General features: G+C 35.8%; 1 protein-coding gene across 17 annotated transcripts in view; it reads left to right on the top strand.

Annotated features, from left to right (window-relative positions):
* LOC106077909 (neprilysin-1-like) overlaps positions 1–23,088 on the top strand; it is a 109,211-nt gene that overhangs the window by 41,368 nt on the left and 44,755 nt on the right. For 15 of the 17 annotated variants that reach the window (XM_056007943.1, XM_056007940.1, XM_056007934.1 and 12 more), the window contains 5 exons: positions 4,280–4,406; positions 15,210–15,361; positions 20,531–20,632; positions 21,151–21,312; positions 22,850–22,936. In XM_056007943.1, coding sequence (XP_055863918.1) covers positions 4,321–4,406; positions 15,210–15,361; positions 20,531–20,632; positions 21,151–21,312; positions 22,850–22,936 — 589 coding nt within the window. In that variant the 5' untranslated portion in view covers positions 4,280–4,320. Of the gene's footprint in view, positions 1–3,852; positions 3,920–4,279; positions 4,407–15,209; positions 15,362–20,530; positions 20,633–21,150; positions 21,313–22,849; positions 22,937–23,088 lie in introns of those variants that run through there. The other 2 variants (XM_056007933.1, XM_056007944.1) reach the window with 2 other exon arrangements.

Here is a 23,088-nt window from a genome sequence, read left to right as displayed (position 1 = left end):
TTCTCGTGGACAGTGTCATTTAATCTTGTTTTATTTTGCTCTGTTTGCATGTTTGGGAAATTGCACGACCGCAGCTTATCTTATTTTATGTTATAAATTACAGACGTCCTTTTTAACAGAAGATAATTACATCCCACACGTATTCACGTGACAACCCAATCGTAGTTTGACATGATTAGTGTCAAAGAAAGGGATACAGCTAGAGAGTTACAGAGTATCTTATCTTCTTATCTTATATAATACAGACGTTATTTCAAGAGTCAGAGAGTAAGAAAGAGTTTAAGAGTCAGAGAGTTCTGGAACAAGAAAAAAGTCAAATATGGCAGTAGTCAACGTTATATCTATACTATAGAGCAGAAAGTAAGGTGTATGTATGGGTGTCCCACATAGAAATCACAACCGTTTGACCAATCTTGATAAAACTTAGCATAAATGTTCCTAACTGGAACCGTAACGTAAGTATAGTAGCCCTAAAACAAAATTAAGACCCTCAAAAAAAAAAAATTGCCTAACTCTATGAAAATATTACATTTTCATGGATCTAGGCCATGTTTACATGAGGCAATATCAAAAGGATCTAGATCTTGATCTAATTTTAAGAACTACAATTTGCACAGACAGTTTTTAACTTTGACACATGAAAATACAAAATTTAGTCTATTGGTTTCGTTATTTAATAAAATTAACCTTCAAATTTGTCTTTCTAAAGCATTTCTACACAAATTCGTTCCTTATATCTGCGAATGTAGAAGTCCTGACTTACTTTATAATCGTATTCATTTAACAAATCGGGTAAACCCGTTTTAATTATTCATTATATCCCATTCGTGCTTCTTTCATTTACAGAGCTAAATTTATCTCTATGAAAGAAGCTTTTAACAAATCGGGTAAACCCGTTTCCATGGTATTTTATATTTGAGATGGATGTAAACCCATTTCCGCAAAACTACTTTCATTTTCGTCGCGAAAGAGAAAAACTTGAAAAGAGCATTATCTTCGTTTGACATAGATATTAATCCAACTTCTAGATTAGTAATACACAAACTAAGGCTCGCATATAATATTACTGTAGTCAATGATACATTTATGACAGTGGCTAATGATACATTTATGACAGTGGCTAATGATACATCTATGACAGTAGCCAATGAGACATCTATGACGGTGGCAAATCATACCTCTATAACAGTAGCCAATGATGCATCTTTTACTGTAGTCAATAATACATTTATGACAGTAGCCAGTGATACATCTATGACAGTGCCAAATGATATACCTATTACATTAGCCGATAATACACCTATTACAGTAGTCAATGATACATCTATGACAATAGCCTGTGATACATCCAGGGCCGCGAGGTATGTCAACGCCTGCGTTTATAAAGAAACATCCTCGCAGCTCTAGTATTTAAATCTTCCTCCGCCAACGTATTTTTAATAACGCAATTTGTGTGTTATAGGTGGAATTTCTACCTCTATGTCACTTTCCAATCGTGCATTTGGATAATTTTGTTGTCAAAATGCTCTAAGTATAACTTGATAAAAAGGATATCACATGTACCTCTTCAATACAGAGGATATCACATGTACCTCTTCAATTCAGAGGATATCACATATACCTCTTCAATACAGAGAATATCAGATATACCTCTTCAATACAGAGAATATCACATATACCGCTTCAATACAGAGGATACCACATATACCTCTTCAATACAGAGAATATCACATATACCTCTTCAATACAGAGGATATCACATATATCTCTTCAATACAGAGAATATCACATATACCTCTTCAATACAGAGAATATCACATATACCTCTTCAATACAGAGAATATCACATATACCTCTTCAATACAGAGAATATCATATATACCTGTTCAATACAGAGGATATCACATATACCTGTTCAATACAGAGAATATCATATATACCTGTTCAATACAGAGAATATCACATATACCGCTTCAATACAGAGAATATCACATATACCTCTTCAATACAGAGAATATCATATATACCTGTTCAATACAGAGAATATCATATATACCTGTTCAATACAGAGGATATCACATATACCTCTTCAATTCAGAGGACATCACATATACCTCCTTCATTACAGAGAATATCATATATACCTCTTCAATACAGAGAATATCACATATACCGCTTCAATACAGAGAATATCACATATACCGCTTCAATACAGAGAATATCACATATACCTGTTCAATACAGAGAATATCATATATACCTCTTCAATACAGAGAATATCATATATACCTGTTCAATACAGAAGATATCACATATACCTCTTCAATACAGAGGATATCACATATACCTGTTCAATACAGAGGATATCACATATACCTCTTCAATACAGAGGATATGACATATACCTCTTCAATACAGAAGATATCACATATACCTGTTCAATACAGAAGATATCACATATACCTCTTCAATACAGAGGATATCACATATAACTCTTCAATACAGAGGATATCACATATACCTCTTCAATAGTTTGTTTTAAATTTCGAATGATATTTTTGTGTGGAATCATTAACTACTAAGTTACGCATATGAACTGAATACGGTAGAAAAGCTCCCTAGATTTAATCATTATTCTTTTTTTTGTACACTGTAAAAGTAAGTTTGAAATAGTAATTTGGTCGCCCCCCAAATGTGTCCGCCATTGTGCGGATTGCACAACAAGAAGCGACTGTCCTGGATACATCTAGCTTAATTTAAAACAATGAAATACCCACGACAATTATCAATTTACTGTTGAGCAAAATCTTTGACAGCGATCGATAATGTTTATATGTAACACCTACGCCTTGTTTGAACCGTCAAACTGTACAATCACAGTCATGTATGTATGTTGTATAGGTAGGTAACAGTGATGAAGGCTACAATTATGAAGATAGACGTAACAGAACATCAATAAGAAAATATTGAATATATCACAGTGATTGGAAATCTATCTATAAAAATAATCAATATAGCTTTCTGGTTCAGCAATCAATGTTACCTATATTAAGAAGATCAATATTGCAATTAACAAAAAAAAATTGTTTCATTCTATTCTGCATTCTCCTTCTCTATACTTTTTTTTTTCATTTTTAATATTATCTCCCTTTTCCCGCTTCCATAAATGTACATAGTCTTTGTCAAACTTAGCGACAGGGCCGTCTGTAGGAATGGACAAATTAGGTAGCCGTCTAGAGTCTCCGATTGGGAGGGGAATGGGGCTTACACTGTACTATACAATTTAATATTATTTTTAATGCTCTAATGCAAGTCAAATTAATGTAGCTATTTGGGTGAAAGTCTATAGGCATATCAGGGCGTTGAGCTAATCACTTAACCACACGTTCACCGTTACCATAGAAACATTTATAAAAATGTATAGCAAATATATATTTTTTTATTTGTAACGCTTCCCACCCCACAAAAAAAATTCCCACTGAAAATGTCCTTACCCCACCCACCCATCCAGCCAATTCTAATGTCTGGGAAAGCGTTGTAACCTCTTCCTACATGGGTCATGCATTCAGAAATTCACTCTCCTGTTTCTACACAGTACGTGCATTAGGCGTCTACTATTTTTTCCTAATAAGAATGTCGCATTTCAAATAAGTTAAACTAAGAGTGATTGCGACAGACCCACACTGAAGTGTGAGAGACAGTCAAATACAAAAATACACAAGTCTTTTACATCGTCACGAATATGAGCAGATATACATTTTTACAAAGCTTGTATCAACTCACTGTGTCTGTCTGTCTGTCTAGTAAAAAGTGTCTACACTTTATTTCTCCCTCACCCATTCTCGGATCAAGCTGAAACTTTGACATAGACACGGCATGAATCAATTGTAAAAGCAGGCAATCAGGAGATTAATTACTGGTAATTCATTATTTTGTTTAATAGCAACAAGGAAAACTAATACTTCAGTATTCACATATATGGCTAAATTTGCTGGGTTTAGTCCCCTTAAATAATTGTTAACGTTATTTCTCCCTCACGCATTCTCCGATCAAATTGATACTTTAAACAATTATTTATTGTACCCATATATATGTACCTAACAAAACATGAATAAATAAACAAAAATACTCAAATAGTTAACCAATATCGATATCGAATAAGGGAAATAACTTGTACATTATTGGTAGATATAGTTTTAACGACGGAGCTCTTCCACTTAGATTCGTTTTTTTTTCAAAAGCATTAAAAACAATTCTTGCTTGTTTTTCTTATTCTCAGGCAAGATTTCAGCCCACACTCTCCAGTGAAGGAAATAAACTATGCCCAACGTAGCAATGAATGGAAAAACCAGTAACGCCAAGTACGTTAGCGCAGAGGAAGGCGGGACGCAGGTTATATTTGCTGGGTAAGTGAGGAGTTTTCAGTAGGGCCTCAAAGAATAAGCTGTTGTGCCTGGTGTAGTACCTCGTAGAACCTTGTTTTGAGACTTCCTGTCGACTATCTTTTATTTTGCCGATACAACGGCAATTGCTATTAATGCTGCCAGTAGATTATTATTTATACGGCCACTGGTATGTCATGTATTTTAATAGTGAACGTTATACTGCCAGTAGAGTGCCATGTATACTGCTAGTAGACTGCCATGTATTCTGCCAGTAGAATGTCATGTATACTGCCAGTAGAATGTCATGTATACTGCGAGTAGACTGCCATGTATACTGCCAGTAGAATGTCATGTATACTGCCAGTAGAATGCCATGTATTCTGCCAGTAGAATGCCATGTATATTACTAGTAGAATGCCTTGTATACTGCCAATAGAATGTCATGTATACTGCCAGCAGAATGCCATGTATACTGCCAGTAGAATGCCATGTATACTGCCAGCAGAATGCCATGTATACTACTAGTAGAATGCCATTTATACTGCCAATAGAATGTCATGTATACTGCCAGTAGACTGCCATGTATACTGCCAGTAGAATGCCATGTATACTGCCAGCAGAATGCCATGTATACTGCCAGTAGAATGCCATGTATACTACTAGTAGAATGCCATGCATACTGCCGATACAACGGCAATTGCTATTAATGCTGCCAGTAGATTATTATTTATACGGCCACTGGTATGTCATGTATTTTAATAGTGAACGTTATACTGCCAGTAGAGTGCCATGTATACTGCCAGTAGACTGCCATGTATTCTGCCAGTAGAATGTCATGTATACTGCGCGTAGACTGCCATGTATACTGCCAGTAGAATGTCATGTATACTGCCAGTAGAATGCCATGTATTCTGCCAGTAGAATGCCATGTATACTACTAGTAGAATGCCTTGTATACTGCCAATAGAATGTCATGTATACTGCCAGTAGAATGCCATGTATTCTGCCAGTAGACTGCCATGTATTCTGGCAGTAGAATGCCATGTATACTACCAGTAGACTGCCATGTATACTGCCAGTAGAATGCCATGTATACTGCCAGTAGAATGCCATATATACTGCCAGTAGAATGCCATGTATACTGCCAGTAGAATGCCATGTATACTGCCAGCAGAATGCCATGTATACTGCCAGTAGAATGCCATGTATACTGCCAGCAGAATGCCATGTATACTGCCAGTAGAATGCCATGTATACTACTAGTAGAATGCCATGTATACTGCCGATACAACGGCAATTGCTATTAATGCTGCCAGTAGATTATTATTTATACGGCCACTGGTATGTCATGTATTTTAATAGTGAACGTTATACTGCCAGTAGAGTGCCATGTATACTGCCAGTAGACTGCCATGTATTCTGCCAGTAGAATGTCATGTATACTGCCAGTAGAATGTCATGTATACTGCGAGTAGACTGCCATGTATACTGCCAGTAGAATGTCATGTATACTGCCAGTAGAATGCCATGTATTCTGCCAGTAGAATGCCATGTATACTACTAGTAGAATGCCTTGTATACTGCCAATAGAATGTCATGTATACTGCCAGTAGAATGCCATGTATTCTGCCAGTAGACTGCCATGTATTCTGGCAGTAGAATGCCATGTATACTACCAGTAGACTGCCATGTATACTGCCAGTAGAATGCCATGTATACTGCCAGTAGAATGCCATATATACTGCCAGTAGAATGCCATGTATACTGCCAGTAGAATGCCATGTATACTGCCAGCAGAATGCCATGTATACTGCCAGTAGAATGCCATGTATACTGCCAGTAGAATGCCATGTATACTACTAGTAGAATGCCTTGTATACTGCCAATAGAATGTCATGTATACTGCCAGTAGAATGCCATGTATTCTGCCAGTAGACTGCCATGTATTCTGCCAGTAGAATGCCATGTATACTGCCAGTAGACTGCCATGTATACTGCCAGTAGAATGCCATGTATACTGCCAGTAGAATGCCATATATACTGCCAGTAGAATGCCATGTATACTGCCAGTAGAATGCCATGTATACTGCCAGCAGAATGCCATGTATACTACTAGTAGAATGCCATTTATACTGCCAATAGAATGTCATGTATACTGCCAGTAGACTGCCATGTATACTGCCAGTAGAATGCCATGTATACTGCCAGCAGAATGCCATGTATACTGCCAGTAGAATGCCATGTATACTGCCAGCAGAATGCCATGTATACTACCAGTAGAATGCCATGTATACTGCCAATAGAATGTCATGTATACAGCCAGTAGACTGCCATGTATACTGCCAGTAGAATGTCATGTATACTTATATTGGCAGTAGATGCCATTATGCAGTCAGTCGACCATCGTTTATACTGGAAATATTGCAAGCATAGATGTCATTGTACTGTTAATTATTGTCATTTTTACTGCCATTAGATGTCATTATACTGTCACCTCACAATACAATGTACCATTGTTGAAAATGTTTGTGTTTATAGGTCTATCTATTATGCAAATAGAAAAACATTGTCGATTCTTTGAATACAAACTCTGTCCTCTCTCCATACTGTATGCAGCAATTTCCTTTACATATCAACATTTTTACAACCAAGAAACAGGCGACATTAATTTTGCTAAAGGCTTCAACACAAGAAAAAACATAACATCTTAGAAAATTAAATTCTTTGACGATCATTTTGTTGTACGTTTCTTCATTATCACGTCGGAGTGACTTGGGGATATACAGCTGCAATATATATATATATATATATATATATATATATATATATATATATATATAGTTCGTCCATCGTGGTTCGATGATGACCACTTTGTCATCTAGGGGGCTGAGGGCTTTGCACTGGGGTTTTATGCCTTCTCATGTGGCTGGTGCGACCTATTTGAGCCGGAATGTTCGGTCGCATACTGGGCAGGTTATTCCAGCTGGAGCTAGTGTCGTTTGCCTTGCTTTTCTTTTCTGGCGTTTTTCTTCTGCCAGCGTTGTTCTCTTTTCCTCAGCAACCTGTGCGCCAGTTTTCACAGCGTGACGCCATGATGCTCTGTCATGTGCTTGTCTCCTAGGTGGCTGGGTCAATGCTGAACGTTTTCGGAGAAGCTTTGAAGGTGTCCCTAAAGCGTTTTCTTTTGCTTAAATATATTAAAGTCTACAACAGTTCATATGATTACGATAACACAGCCGCATTGGAAAGTCCTAAACGTGAATGACAAAGTCAAGCGCTTCATTGTTTGAGAATAGGTATTGTATTAAACACAATTATTTACTCACTGCGACTCGCCAGCCCTATAGCTTATTTTTTTTAACCGTTTTTATTCTGCCAGCGTTGTTTTCTTGTCCTCAGCAACCTGTGCGCCAGTTTTAATAGCTGCAATAGAAAGAGAATAAATGTCTGCACCATTTTCGAACAAGAAAAAAACATTAAAAAATACTTTTTAAAAAAAGCTTACATGAAGTGTAATATGTAATTGATCTAGAGTCTAGACTCTAGACCAGTGATTCCCAAAGTGGTCTATATAGACCCCCAGGGGTCTACGAAGACTTTCAAGGGGTCTACGAAAGTGAAAAAACAAATTGGGGGTCCATGGGATGTCCATGGGGGTCTATAATAATAGATTTCATATAAGCAGATCGTGACTTTAATTTTTACATCCCATTAATGTAATTCTTCACACTATATATAATTTGTAATTTAATCATTTAAATATTTATCCTGCTATTCAAACGAAAAATTGTTGTATTTAATTTCAATACTTATTAAAATAACTTAATTTTGTCTTCATGTAAATAATGTTTAACAAAAAGAAATGTAGACTGTCTAGCGTTGATTATATAAAATTGTTCATTCTTTCCTTGTTAACCAAGCGGTTACCGATTGCCTTTTTTTTGACGATATGAAACTAATTACGCTTGAGGATCATCTGCGACAATATCACCCAGATAAAAAGATATAGATTTGAAAAACTTTTGAACATTCCAAGATAAAGTTCAGAAGAGACCCACAAAATATCTATTCAACATCATGTAGAGAAGATGGTGGTTTATGAGTCTTACAATATCTGTTCACTTATAGCAAAATAAGGGTGTGGTGGTAGTGGTTAAGCGCTTGGCTTCCGTAATTGGGTCCTGGGTTCGAATCTCTGTGAATTTTGAATTTCAGGATTTTCAGGGCTCCCCTGAGTCCACCCATCTCTAATGGGTACCTGAATTATGTTAGTAAAAGTAAAGGCGGTTGGTCGTTGTTCTGCCCACATGACACCCTGATCGTTAACCGTTGGTCAAAGAAACAGATGACCATAACATCATCACAATGTCTGAAAGGGGAAATTTACTTATTTATGGCAAATGCGGAAAACACCATAGGTAAAACATTGATTTTTACCAGCCGTTATAGTTTTAAAACCTGTTTTACACAAACCCACATCTGATATTATTAAAAGAATTTCTTTAAGCAACAATACAGTTCAAGGTTGCTTCGGTGGCATGAGTTATAAAATTAAAAGCTTCATATGTAATTCTTTGCAAATGACATATATACGTTTGGGCTCAGCAGCGTCACAGGTTCTGACAGGATGTAGTGGTGTGTGCTGCAAACTGCATTACGGTCGCCGGCTCCTTATTTTTCCTCAGGTTAACCCACAAAACCTTTCCCATGTTTGAGTTGCAAGACTGGAGAGTTTTGAATTCAGTTTTAATTCTGCTAGGTGGGTAGCCAGCCAAGACAATGAGCCCTTTCTGCTCGAAGCTTACTGGTTGAGGCGACAGTCACTCGCCTTCACTCTTTCTCCCGATAGTGATAACATATTCGCAGACTCAATATTCGAGCAACATGTGAAACATCAAGATATACACGAGAAACTGCTCTTTGCGAAAACTCTTACAATGATACTTAAGGCCATTGTGTTTGGAGATTCAAGCAATACATATTGCTATTTTAATTGGTTTTGAATTTTATCAATGAAAAAGAGAGATCTCTAAAATCTCTAATATGTAGCTTTAAATTACTTTTTCACTTTTCAACTCTCTACAGATAGAAATTTGGAGGCGTTTTGGCTGAGCGGTAAAGTGTTTGGCTTCTGAAACGGGGGTCCCGAGTTTGAATCCTGTTGAAAACTTGGATTTTTAATTTCGGGAACTTTTGGGCGCCTCTGAGGCCACCCAGCTCTAATGAGTACCTGACATTAGTTGGGGAAAGTAAAGGCTGTTGGTCGTTGTGCTGGCCACATGACACCCTCGATAATCGTAGTCCTCAGAAACAGATGACCTTTACATCATCTGCCCTATAGACCACAAGGTCTGAGAGGGGAACTTTACTTTTTGTACAGATAGAAATTAGTTTTAAAATTGTTGAATTTGCAAAAATTTGAAAGTTAAGCAGGGGTCTACCGATAACCAGAAAACATGGCAAGGGGTCTACGAGACAAAAAAGTTTGGGAACCACTGCTCTAGACCAACAACAATAAATCTTTGTGATTGGAAATATTTTTACCAATATTTTTAGATCTGTTTCTTGCTTTTATCTTTTTCGTTAAGCTATGATCTCATCACTTATCTGGACCAGTTGTAAAAATTGGGTAGGGTAGAAAGAAAGGGATATCTGGGTGAATTTTGCTGTAAAAGGTTTTTAAAAGCATTTATAAAAAAAGTGAGAACCACCTGAATTGGAACTCATGACTCAAGCCTCCTTAAGCCGACATTTTAACCACTCTGCTAGTGAGGTGTGTATGCAAATGGAAGATTGTAGTTATCCGTTGTTTGTTTCAAACTTACTTAAAAGATAAGCGGCGTCATATAAAGAAACTTATTCAGCTTATACCACCATCTCAGTCAAGTACAATTTCTTTCCATTGTTCGAAATATTAAACAAAATAATTAATTACCAATTGTCAATTAACTAATTCAACTAACTAATTAGCAACTAACAATAAACCCCTAAGTCTGTATTTTTAACAACTATGTCATGTTTATAAAAATATCAGCTTTAAAAAAACAATAAACCAAGGTCTGTGTTTTTAACAACTATGTTATGTTTATAAAAATATCAGCTCTCAGAAAACAATAAACCCAAGCCTATGTTTTTACAAGCTAAGTATAAAACAATGTCCGGATCAATCGAGACGCGGTTCTAGAACATGCTAGAAGGAAAGACAACCCAAACACTTGAGACTTGAAAGGGCAGGACAACAAGTGAACGTGTCCAGTGTCCAGTCGAGATTAAATCTCTTGTCCAGGGTCAATGAAAACAAACTTTCTCTTTGTTTAATTTGTGAGTTTGTGTCGAACTGGAGAAGTGAAAAGAAAAATGAAAAAAAAAACGACAGACAGAGAGAGATAAATAATGCATACTGAAAGAAAGAGAGAGAGACAAAAAACGATATAAAGTGAGAGATCGAGAAAGTGAGACAGAGATAGTACAAAGAGTGGGAAAAGAAGAAAAAAAGAAAGTCAAAGAGAAAAAGAGAGAGAGAGTACTATAAAAACAAACAGAGAGAGAGAGATATGAAGAGGGAGATAAGAGGGAGAGAGAGAATGAGGCAGAGATTAGAAAGATAGAAACAAAGAGAGAGGGAGAGAAAGAGAAAAAAATATAGATAGATAGATAGATAGATAGATAGATAAATAGATAGATAGATAGATAGATAGATAGATAGATAAACAGACATTCAGACAGACAGACAGACAGACAGACAGACAGATAGATAGATAGATAGATAGATAGATAGATAGATAAATAGATAGATAGATAGATAGAGAGAGAGAGAGACAGACAGACAGACAGACAGACAGAGAGGAATAGAAACAACATAAAAAAGGAATTTAAAAAATAAAATTAATTGAAAAAAAAAATATATGGAAATAAACACACACACACACACACACACACACACACACAAAGAAGCTAGGGGAGGAGAGGTTGAGAATGACAGAACAGAACTTTCTGATGAATAATTAAAAGCAAATAGGAGAGTATTGAGAATGATTTCGAAAAGGAGAGACAGACAAACAGACAGACAGATAGAGAGAAAGAAAAAGGGGGACCACCAATGAAAACGAAGGGAAAGAGACTGACAAAAAATGAACAAATTAGAAAAAAAAAAGTTCAACCAGATCCACAGATCCAGATGAGAATTTCATTTCAACAGAACTAACCCCCCCCCCTCCTCCTCCCTAAGAAAAAAATGTTTCTAGTTTATGGTGACAAGGAGAAGATAACTCCCGACAAGTGATAACAAACAGAAGGGAATCTCTCCAAGGGTTCCCCAAAAACAAGTTGTTTTCTAAAACAAAATATCTGTCTTACATACCAGTTTCTCTGCGAAAGTTGAGAACCTATGGGCGTTTTACGTGTCAGGGTGGGCTGGCAGCCTCTTCCTTGACAGGCGTAAAGTTAAAACCGACAACTGCAAGGGTGGATATCTCAGCGTCCTCAGACATTATTCTCTTAATTGATGAGCTAAAAAACCAACAAATAAACATTAATGTACATTTCTGTACCCTATTTAATGTACAATTTCACTTGCATACATACAAGATTATCGCAATCCTAAGTTTAGAGTATTAATTACATTCAGGTTATTATACTCCAGGAGAGCTATTTATAAATATATGTTTGGATTTTAACCACTCTTATTTGTCAATGTGCTTTGAATCCATAAAGGCGACCTTAAATTGAACAAATTTGTCCTATGTAAGCAGTTGTCAGTGAGGCACGATGGCTGAGTAGCAAGGCGCTTGGCTACTGAATCGAGGGTCCCGGGTTCGAATCCTGGTAAAAACGGGGAAAAAATTGAGTTCAGCCAGTTCTAATGGACACCTGAAACTGTTTTTGGAAATGTAAAGGCGATTGGTCGTTTTGCTGGCCACATGAAACCTTTGTTAACCGTGGGCCACTTAAACAGACGACATTTGCATTTGTCCTATAGAACGCATGGTCTACAAGCAGTTGTCTGGCAATTCGTTAAGCTCAAGGAGAATTGTGCACTACTTTGCATGAAAACTATTTCCATAAATACAGTTTATATTAATATTCAAAATAAATGACGAAAATAAGTTTGTTATATCTATAAATGAATGGTATCATTAAAATAATTCATAAGGAATGTTTACTCAAAAAAACAGCAGCCTTTTTGAATGTGCAGTAGTTTTACATACTATAATGAGATCGGTACCTTTTTTTTTTTTTTTTTTTTTTTTAAGAACTATTTTATAGTTACATTTCGAGTACAAAGATCCATGAATATATATGTAGGGCCAATTTGAGATTTCATTACCAGTCTACTAGACCAGTATCATATCTAGGCCCAACATCTTTGTATTATAGGTTGACAGTGACAAAACAATCTACCATCGACTTGTGGATTGCCCATTTTAATACACTAACTCATTTCTACGGATAGTTATAGTTAATAAAGTAGAATTTAAAGTATTTAGTTTATGTAAGCCCCGAATAAAAATCAAACCCGTTTGACCAATCTTGATAAAACTTGGAATACATTTTTCTTAGATCATGACTGAGACCATGGTGTATGCTTAATGTCCCTCCCACAACCGGAGGGCTTTAAAAAAAAAGACAAAAAGTACCTAATTGTATCTATAAAAAGAATGAAACTTATTACAAATCGGGTAAACCCGTTTTCACAGTATTTTTATAATTGATATGAATTTGTCGTCCGAACGGGTAAACCCATTTTCACACAATAGGCTACTTTTATCTGCAAAATATTTAAAAAATGTGAAGGGAACATTCTTCATGTTTGACAGATCTAAATTCACTCTAGTAGATCAGTAATACCAAAACTAGGGCCCGCAGGCCGCGGGACATATCCGGCTTGTCTGAACATAAAGTAGGAATGGGTTATTTAAAAAAGTATATTTCTTGTATTTTAGCATTGTTTGAGGCCACGAGACATTGTTTAAACAAGGTTGTGATAGCGAGTGTCAAAACTAGTTTGAATGTCAAAATAAAATATAGGATATACATTATCCAATCATATGATATTCAATTCATGTTTTTGTTTTAATACTGTCTCAAGAGGCCTGAATGTAAAAAGAAAAAAAAAAACGCTAGTCCTACAATTACGGATCAATTATTTTAAAGAGAGCTTTGTCCTGTGGTCCACAACACTCGATGGTAGTCTTAAGCTAGGGGAATTCGGAACTTAGAATGATAGCTTTAAGAATTGGTGAAACTCATCTTAAGAACTCTCAGGGGAAATAATCTCTTGGTTCAACAGTGAAAGCCAGGACTAATTTTGATATCAACGCGCTGAGGATAAGATCCTATTCAATAAGATAGAAGAAGAGAATAATTTGTATTTAAAGGAGATGAAATTGTCTTAGAAAAGGCCTATGTATCTTTGAATTGAGCAGAAATAACTGCTAGATTTATTTTATTTTCCTATTGACCTATTATGAAAATTATAATTATAGCAAAATTAAATCGTATAAACCCTTCCCTCATTTCTGCCATCAATATAAGTCATGGCTTCCCGTAAATTCGTCACAATTGATAACTGTTATATTAAAGGTTTTGTACAGCATTGATGCTATTTGTTTTCGTGACGTTGAATAGCCCGCGGGTTATATGCACGAAAATAAGGCCAAAAAAAGTTCTCCTTTCAGACATAGCGATCTACAGGGCAGATGATGTGAAGATGTGGCCCACGGTTAACGAACATGGTGACAAAGTAAAGTATTTTCTTAAATAGTAATTTCATATCAGTCTTAGATGTCTACTCAAACAGATCTGCCAACCATCGTCAGTGACTTTTCAAGAGCATGTTAAGCCCTCGGCCTCCCTATAAACACACAAAAAAATGACTGAAGTCTTATATATGCCAGCTCCAGGTAAAACCTACCAGGATCCAAGCATCAAGAGGAAATGGACCGGAAATAAACCAACCTAGGCAGCAAACTTTCCCGAAACGGAAACACCGATAATGACATCTATTTGTGAATCGCCAAAAACAAGTGCGCTTTATGGTAGCTAGGGGTCTATCGGGCTGTTATTCATCCAGCGTTTCTCTATGAAACATGGACAATATACCGAAAACACGCGAAATCACTCAATCACTTCCAAATGATCTGCCTCAGAAAAATACTAAATGTTAAATGGCAAGACAAAATACCTAACACTAAAGTCCTCCGCAGAGCCGGCATGCGATGCAGTAGTAACTTGGGCTGCCAGCATTCATAGATAGATAGATAGATAGATAGATAGATAGATAGATAGATAGATAGACATATAGATAGATAGATAGATAGATAGATAGATAGATAGATAGATTGATATAGATATATATATAGATTGATTGATTGATTGATTGATTGATAGATTGATAGATAGATAGATAGATAGATAGATAGATAATAGATAGATAGATAGATAGATAGATAGATAGATAGATAGATAAATAGATAGATAGATAGATAGATAGATTAAAAGGTACATTTTTCTCATTTTCTTAATTTCGCTTGCGGTCGGTTCTGGGGCATATGCCACCTACTAGCTTCCTCAAGGCGTCTCGGTTTGGGGCTACACTCTCCAACTGTCCTCACGTCTTAGCATCTGCATCCAAATCTCCTCGCCTGTATCTCTTGGCCGTCCACTCCTTGAGGGTTCCAAGTGAAGACTTGTCATGTTATGTTGGATACAGGCTTGCAAAATGTGTGGCCTATCCATCTCTTGCGTCACTGAAGGCTGTTGTCTTCATGGGCTCCTGCTTTGTTCTTTCCATTGGAATAATCGCTTGATATTTTTTATTTTTAGAAGTCAGTGCTCCTCAAACAGACGTAGGTCGATGTTCCCCTGGTTTAGCAGCTGCACACGCCTGGAATTGTTACTCTTAATAATGTGCCTTCTGCTAGCCATTGGAGTTATCGCCCTTATAATTGTGGTTTCCAGAAAGTCGCAAAGTCAAGGTAGGAATTTTTTTTAACGACAATTATTATTTTGGAGTAATTAGCAAAATAATAATAAAGAAGATTACAATAATAATTATAACGATAATAATAATAATGATATATATATTTCATCCATCGTCCTAAAGCATTGTCTTCCATTCCAGTGATGAGGAAAGCGTGCAGTTGCGACCTGCATATTTTGCCATATCTAATTCAGACAAAGTCGTTGTCCTACATGGGTGTATTTAAGTTTTCAGTCCGTCGTCTGCGGCCATCTTTGAGAAGGGCATTTCCTGATTCTGTTGAGTAGACCTATTTGTTGGGTTACTATATATTCTTCTTTTATTTTTAAATAAACAATACAAGCTTTACAACCTCTGGCTAATGGACAGGACCGGATCTAGCCTAATCCATATGAGATATGGACCACCGTGTTATCAAGATAAGGAAATGTATTCCTTTGTTGTTGTTTTTACTTGAAAATAATTATTAGGGGGGCCACCAAGCAAGTGGGGGCCCTAAGCTATAGTTTATGTTGCCTCTTGGTAAATCCAACAATGAGTTGCAAACGTAATGTTTTGGGGTTGGGCACGTAGCTAGTTAAGAGAAGTACTATTCCACAGGCTCATTTTTAAACTAGATGAATGTTCTATAATATTATTATTGCTTTTTTTTTTGGTCACTTCCGGGGGAAAGATCACGTGACGTGTATCAATGTAAACAGGAAGTGCTTTTTTTTGCAAAACGGATCCTGCACAATAGCCCACAGAGCTTGATTCTCGAGAGAGTCGTAGACAAACAAGTTTGAAACCTCGCATCAGTGAACACATCAGTCTTTATGAGTTACTCTTAGTCTGTACAAAGTCCCCGTACAGTAAATAAAATTAATCCATTAACAAATAAACTAACATTTTTGTGAGGTTTCTTTCTGAGTATGTATCAGCTCTCGTTAAAAATTCCCCGTAGAATTGTGAATTTTTTTTTATATTAAAGCCACAAAACTAGGTTAATTATTTGTAATATTAGAAAGGTTATTTGTGTATAATATTAGAAAGGTTATTCGTTTATAATGTTAGAAAGGTAATTTCTTTGTTATATTAGAAAGCTTATTTGTTTATAATATTCAATCAGACACAGCAGAAATAAATACCTATCACTGTTAATATTAATAGCAGGAGATGTAGAGTCAAATCCAAGGCCTAGATCTAAAGATAGATGCAACATCTGCAAAAAAATATGCACCCTGAAACAGAAAGCCATTCAATGTGACACCTGCGATGAATGGTACCATGCATCATGTCTCCATATGAATACACCTGTGTATTATGCCTTAGGCAACAAAGACGCATCATGGCACTGTGTACCGTGTGGGTTACCTCAGTTTACATCAGGACTGTTTGATTCCTTTGATGCGGACACTTCTAGCCCATACAACATCCTAAACACCATCCCGAACCAAAGTCACCAACCACTAGCCAGATCCACTCCTGTTAAACCTAAATCTACTAAAATTAATACAACAGCCTCACTAAACAAACCTACTAAAGAAGTAATACCAAAATACCTTAAAACCTTAGTTATAAATTTTCAAAGCATTAGGAACAAAACAGCAGACTTAGAAATTTTATTAGAATGTGAGAAACCAGACATAATTGCAGGAACAGAAACTTGGCTGCATCCTGAAATTTATAATGCAGAAATTTTCAATAGTAATTATGAAATTTTTAGAAAAGATAGGGCTGATAATCATGGAGGAGTTCTTTTAGCAATAAAAAACACTCTTATAGCAGAAGAAATTACCTTACCTAACTCAAAAAATGTAGAATCAACATTTTGTAAAATTAATACCACCTCAACATCCCTAATAATAGGCAGCATTTACAGACCTCCAAATTCTAGTTTAGAATACATGCAGGAACTATGTAATCAGATTACTACACTTAAAGAGACAAATAAAAATGCAGTTTTTTGGATTATGGGTGATTTCAACCTACCTGATATAAATTGGAAAACACTAACCATAGATAAACACCAAAACCTTAAGGACATAAATGAGCTTTTCATAGAAACTTTACACAACCTAAGTTTAGATCAAATCATTAAAAAGCCAACTAGATTAAACAACACATTAGATCTCTTCTTAACCAACAGACCTGGATTAGTAGTTGATTATGAAATTATCCCTGGTCTATCAGACCATGAGATCATAAAAATACACAGTCAGATAAAAGCAGTAGCCAATACAAAACCCAAAAGAAAAATCTTACTCTGGAATAAATGTAACCTAACACAACTACACCAAGCTGCACTAAACTTTCAACAAACATTCTTATTAGAAAAAGACATTAACCAACCAGTCGATGACCTCTGGAATTTCATTAAAAACCATCTTAAAAGAATTATAGAAAATCATATACCAACTAAATACACATCAAACAAAATAAATAAATGCTGGTTTAATAATAGACTAAAGAAGCTTTGTAAACAGAAGGAAAACCTCTATAGAAAATTTAAAGAAACTAATGCAGAAAGAGTTTACAAAAAGTATATAAAAATTAAACACTTAACCCAAAAAGTAAGCAGACAGCTGCAGAGTGAATACATAAACAATGTAATATCTAAAGATAACAACAAAAACCTATGGTCATACATTAAGTCTAAGAAAATGGAAACAACAGGCGTAGCGCCATTAAAAGATGAACATAACATAATACATAATGATAATGAAACTAAAGCAAACATTCTAAACAAATACTTTGCATCAGCATTCTCAGCCCCAGGAGACAAAGACATATTACTGAATTTGAACCAAGTAGACAACATAGAAGATATAGTAGTACAAGAAAATGGAATTCAAAAACTATTAGCCAACACCAAACCAAATAAAGCTTCTGGACCTGATGGTATTCCAGCTAGATTACTCAAAGAACTAAGTAATGAGCTAGCCCCAGTGTTCAAAATACTCTTTCAGGCTTCACTTAACCAGGGCAGAGTACCAAAGGACTGGAAAGAAGCTAATGTCACCCCCCTATTTAAAAAAGGAGAAAAATCTGACCCAGGGAACTACAGACCAATATCACTTACCAGCATCACATGTAAAATCCTAGAACACATAATATGTAGCAACATCATAAACCACTTAGACAAACATAATGTCCTCACACCATACCAACATGGCTTTAGGAAATATAGATCATGTGAAACACAACTAATAGGACTAATTGATGATTTTTCAAAAGGTTTAGATAATAGTGAACAAATAGATGCTATCTTACTAGATTTTTCTAAGGCTTTTGACAAAGTTCACCACCATAGTTTGCTTAAAAAATTAAAATATTAATTAATGGTCCACTGCATCAGTGGATTAAAGACTTTCTGATAGGGAGAGAACAAACTGTAATAATAATAAGAACAAACTGTAATAATAAATGGCTCTAAATCAACACCGATAACAGTAAACTCAGGTGTACCTCAAGGTACAGTCTTGGGTCCACTACTATTTTTAAATTACATAAATGATTTACCAAGTTCAGGAACAAAAGTCAGATTATTTGCAGACGATTGCATAATATATAGAACAATAAAAACAACACAAGACACATATATTTTACAAAGAGAATTAGATGAATTACAGAAATGGGAATCAAATTGGAGCATGTCTTTCCACCCAGAAAAATATCAGTTGTTAAGAGTAACAAAAAAACTAAAACAAATTAATTCCACTTATCTTATTCATGGCAAACCAGTATCACAGACTAAAAACGCAAAATACCTAGGTGTTATAATAAATGAAAAACTATCATGGAATCCACATATTGATGAAACTACAAAAAAATCAAACAAAGCATTAGGATTTATTAAAAGAAATTTCTATAAATCAAATAAGAACATAAAACTAAAATGTTACTTAACCTTGGTTAGGCCAATAATAGAATATGCATCCTCCGTTTGGGACCCCTCAACTCAAGAAAACATTAAGAAACTGGAACAGACACAAAATAGAGCAGAGAGATTCATAACAAACGAATATTCACATTTGACTAGAGTAACACCTTTAGTAAAATCACTAAATTTAGAAAGCCTTCAGGACAGAAGGCTCAAAAGTAAAGTAGCAATCATACATAAAACACTGAACCATAATCTTCAAATACAAAAACAAAATTTAATTAAATACTCTGAAAGACACAAAGATAAAGGCACATTCCTCGTCCCATATGCTAGGACAAATTTGTACAAATACTCCTTCTTCCCTAGTGCTATTAGAGCATGGAATGGGTTGCCTGAGCTAGCCAGGAAAACCAGTGACTTGGCAGAATTTAAGTCATTGGTTAATATGCATGACTAAATGCATGACGCGTAGGACGTAATCATCTTCTTTTTTGAAGTAACGTCTGTATTATATAAGATAAGATAAGGTTATTTGTTTGTCATATTAGAAAGGTTATTGTTTGTAATAATAAAAAGGTTATTTGTTTGTTACTGTTACAAAAAATCAGACTTTCACAATGCATAAAGAAAACTCAATTTGACCTATAACCATGAAAACATAACAAACGAATATTCACATTTGACTAGACCTTTAGTAAAAGCACTAAATTTAGAACCCTTTAAGAAAGAAGACTCAAAAGTAAAGTAGCAATTATACATAAAACACTGAACTTAAAATACAAAAACAAAATCTAATAAAATACTCAGAAAGATACAAAGGTAAAGGCACATTCCTCGTTCCATATGCTAGGACAAATTTGCTCCTTCTTCCCTAGTGCTATTAGAGCATGGAATGGGTTGCCTGAACCGGCCAGGAAAACCAATGACTTAGCAGAATTTAGGTCATTGGTTAACATGCATGACTAGATTCATTACGCGTAGGACGTAATCATCTTCTTTTTGGAAGTAACGTCTGTATTATATAAGATAAGATAAGATTATTCATAGATGCTTTGAGACCGAAAGAAGCCATATAATCCCAATTGTTAGGCCCACTCTTACATTGACAAAGACGTTGATTGTCCTGGTTGATTCATGAAACCCTCTTGTTGTTTTCTTTTAATTAAAAATTTGGTACATCGTCTTGCTTCCATTAAAAAAAAAATAATTAAAGAGTGTTTTCATTACATTTTACGATTTGTTGATTTTTTTGTGTTCTTAAAAAGTGTTAATGTGCTAACATCCATGTTTGGTTCACAGCAGACATCGAGGATAGCAAGGCCTCGGGTGCATACACTGGACATATACCACCAAATATCAAGTTGCAAGACATCTGCTTATCTAAAGGTTGTGTGAATGCGGGTAAGTCTATATCCACATTGTTCTCTACTCCCGATACCACTACATCACCTAATCAGTATTATCCAATGTCCAGCCTCGTATTCAAATACATAACACCCAGAAGTACTTTTAACGAGATTTTCTTTTGAAACTCTTTACTTATATTAACAACCAACAGTCTTTGCATTCTCCCAAATCCATTAGAGTTGGGTGGACACAGGGGGTGTCCTAAAAATCAGAAATTCAGTCTCAATATTCACCAAGATTCGAACCTGAGAGCTCTCGGTTCGAAGCCAAGCGCTCTACCACTCAACCATCACGCCCCCACTTCAGATAATGTCCGGCCTGAATGTACACTCTACACTCCTTCGTGCCGTATTTTCTTTTTACCATCTTTCACTCTCCTCTGCTCCCACCCCCCACCCCCCATCTCTGTCTCCTCTCCTCCCACTTGTGTATCGTATACTCATTTGACTGAAGCTCTCTGCACACACCAAAAAGAACACTTCTGGCCAATTCCTTCATTATTTCTCTCCCAGCCTCCAGGTTATTGACCTCCATTGACCCCAGCGTCCACCCGTGTGATGACTTCTTTGACTTTGCCTGCGGGAACTGGAACAAGATGAATGTTGTTCCGGAAGACAAGCACAGCTACACCACGTTCTCAATGCTTGGAGACGAGATCCAGGTCATACTCAAAAGTAAGTGCGTCCATCTTGTCTTATCTTATCTTATATAATACAGACGTTACTTCCAAAAAAAGAAGATGATTACGTCCCACGCGTCATGCATTTAGTCATGCGTGTTAACCAATGACTTAAATTCTGCCAAGTCACTGGTTTTCCTGGCTAGCTCAGGCAACCCATTCCATGCTCTAATAGCACTAGGGAAGAAGGAGTATTTGTACAAATTTGTCCTAGCATATGGGACGAGGAATGTGCCTTTATCTTTGTGTCTTTCAGAGTATTTAATTAAATTTTGTTTTTGTATTTGAAGATTATGGTTCAGTGTTTTATGTATGATTGCTACTTTACTTTTGAGCCTTCTGTCCTGAAGGCTTTCTAAATTTAGTGATTTTACTAAAGGTGTTACTCTAGTCAAATGTGAATATCTTGTCTTAAGGTGACACCATTGGAAATCAAATAAAAAAGACTCAAATCTAGGCCCCTACTTCATAAAGACTAACCATTCGTCCTTCAGAAGAGTTATTTCTGTGTATAGCATATGTTTTGTTTTTCCAGCTTTATAAAAATGGACCTCATTCACCAATCGTAAACAAACAACATTTAACCACGTGGTTCTTCTATCTCTTCTACATAATTTACGATCTAATGTTTAATTCATGATGGTGGCCACGTGACAGTTTTTTTTGTTGTTGTTTTATCAATAAGATCACGTGACTGAATGTTGTTTGTTTACGATTGGGGAATGAGTTCCATTGATAGATCTGTAAACGCATGGTTATATGGCCGATATTTCATGGTTCCTATAGACATATTGAAGTTTTCTATATATCATTTCGTCCTATTATCCCTTTGGCTTCTATAAACGTATTGGAGCGCTCTCTTTAGTGTTTCTTTGTTTTGTTTATTGAGTCTTCCTCTGATATTATTTCTTTCCTCTATAGACCTTTGGAGAACCTTTTATAACTCACAGATAGAGAAACAAAACCTAATGACATACTCAGAAAGACACAAAGATAGAGGCACATTTCTTATTCCATACGTTAGAACTAATTCGTACAAGTGCTCCATGTTCCCTAGTGCCATTAGAGAATGGAATGGGTTGCCTGAATCAGCCAGGAAAACCAACGACCTAGCATGACTAGATTGACACATGAAATGCGTAGGACGTAATTATCTTCTTTTCTGTAGGAACGTCTGTAATATATTTTATAAGATTATTTCTTTCTTCTATAGCACTTTGGAGCATCTTATATACCATACTGTTACATTATTTCTTTGTTCTATAGCACTTTGGAGCACCTTTTATACCATACTGTTACAACATTTCTTTGTTCTATAGCACTTTGGAGCACCTTATATACCATACTGTTACAATATTTATTTGTTCTATAGCACTTTGGAGCACCTTATATACCATACTGTTACAATAGTTATTTGTTCTATAGCACTTTGGAGCACCTTATATACCATACTGTTACATTATTTCTTTGTTCTATAGCAATTTGGAGCACCTTGTATACCATACTGTTATAATATTTCTTTGTTTCTTTAGATTTGCTGGAGCTTCCTATCAACCCAAAAGAAGATCTGCCAGTGACCATCAAGGCGAAGACCTTCTATAATTCTTGTTTGAATGACAGTAAGTTGACAATTCACCACAAAATGTCTTGCGATTCACGTCAAAGTTAGTTTCAAGTCGGTTTTGTTCAGTGAATCTGTTCATTAAAAGTGAGACTCAATGCAATGCAGTGTGTTACAATAATGTGTGTCGTGTGTATTTCAACTCAGTTT

This window comes from Biomphalaria glabrata, chromosome 13 (genome assembly GCF_947242115.1).
Source record: "Biomphalaria glabrata chromosome 13, xgBioGlab47.1, whole genome shotgun sequence".
In the NCBI taxonomy this organism is placed as follows: domain Eukaryota; kingdom Metazoa; phylum Mollusca; class Gastropoda; family Planorbidae; genus Biomphalaria; species Biomphalaria glabrata.
The sequence above is the reverse complement of the archived record's forward strand: the minus strand, read 5'-3'. Positions and strand labels throughout refer to the sequence as shown.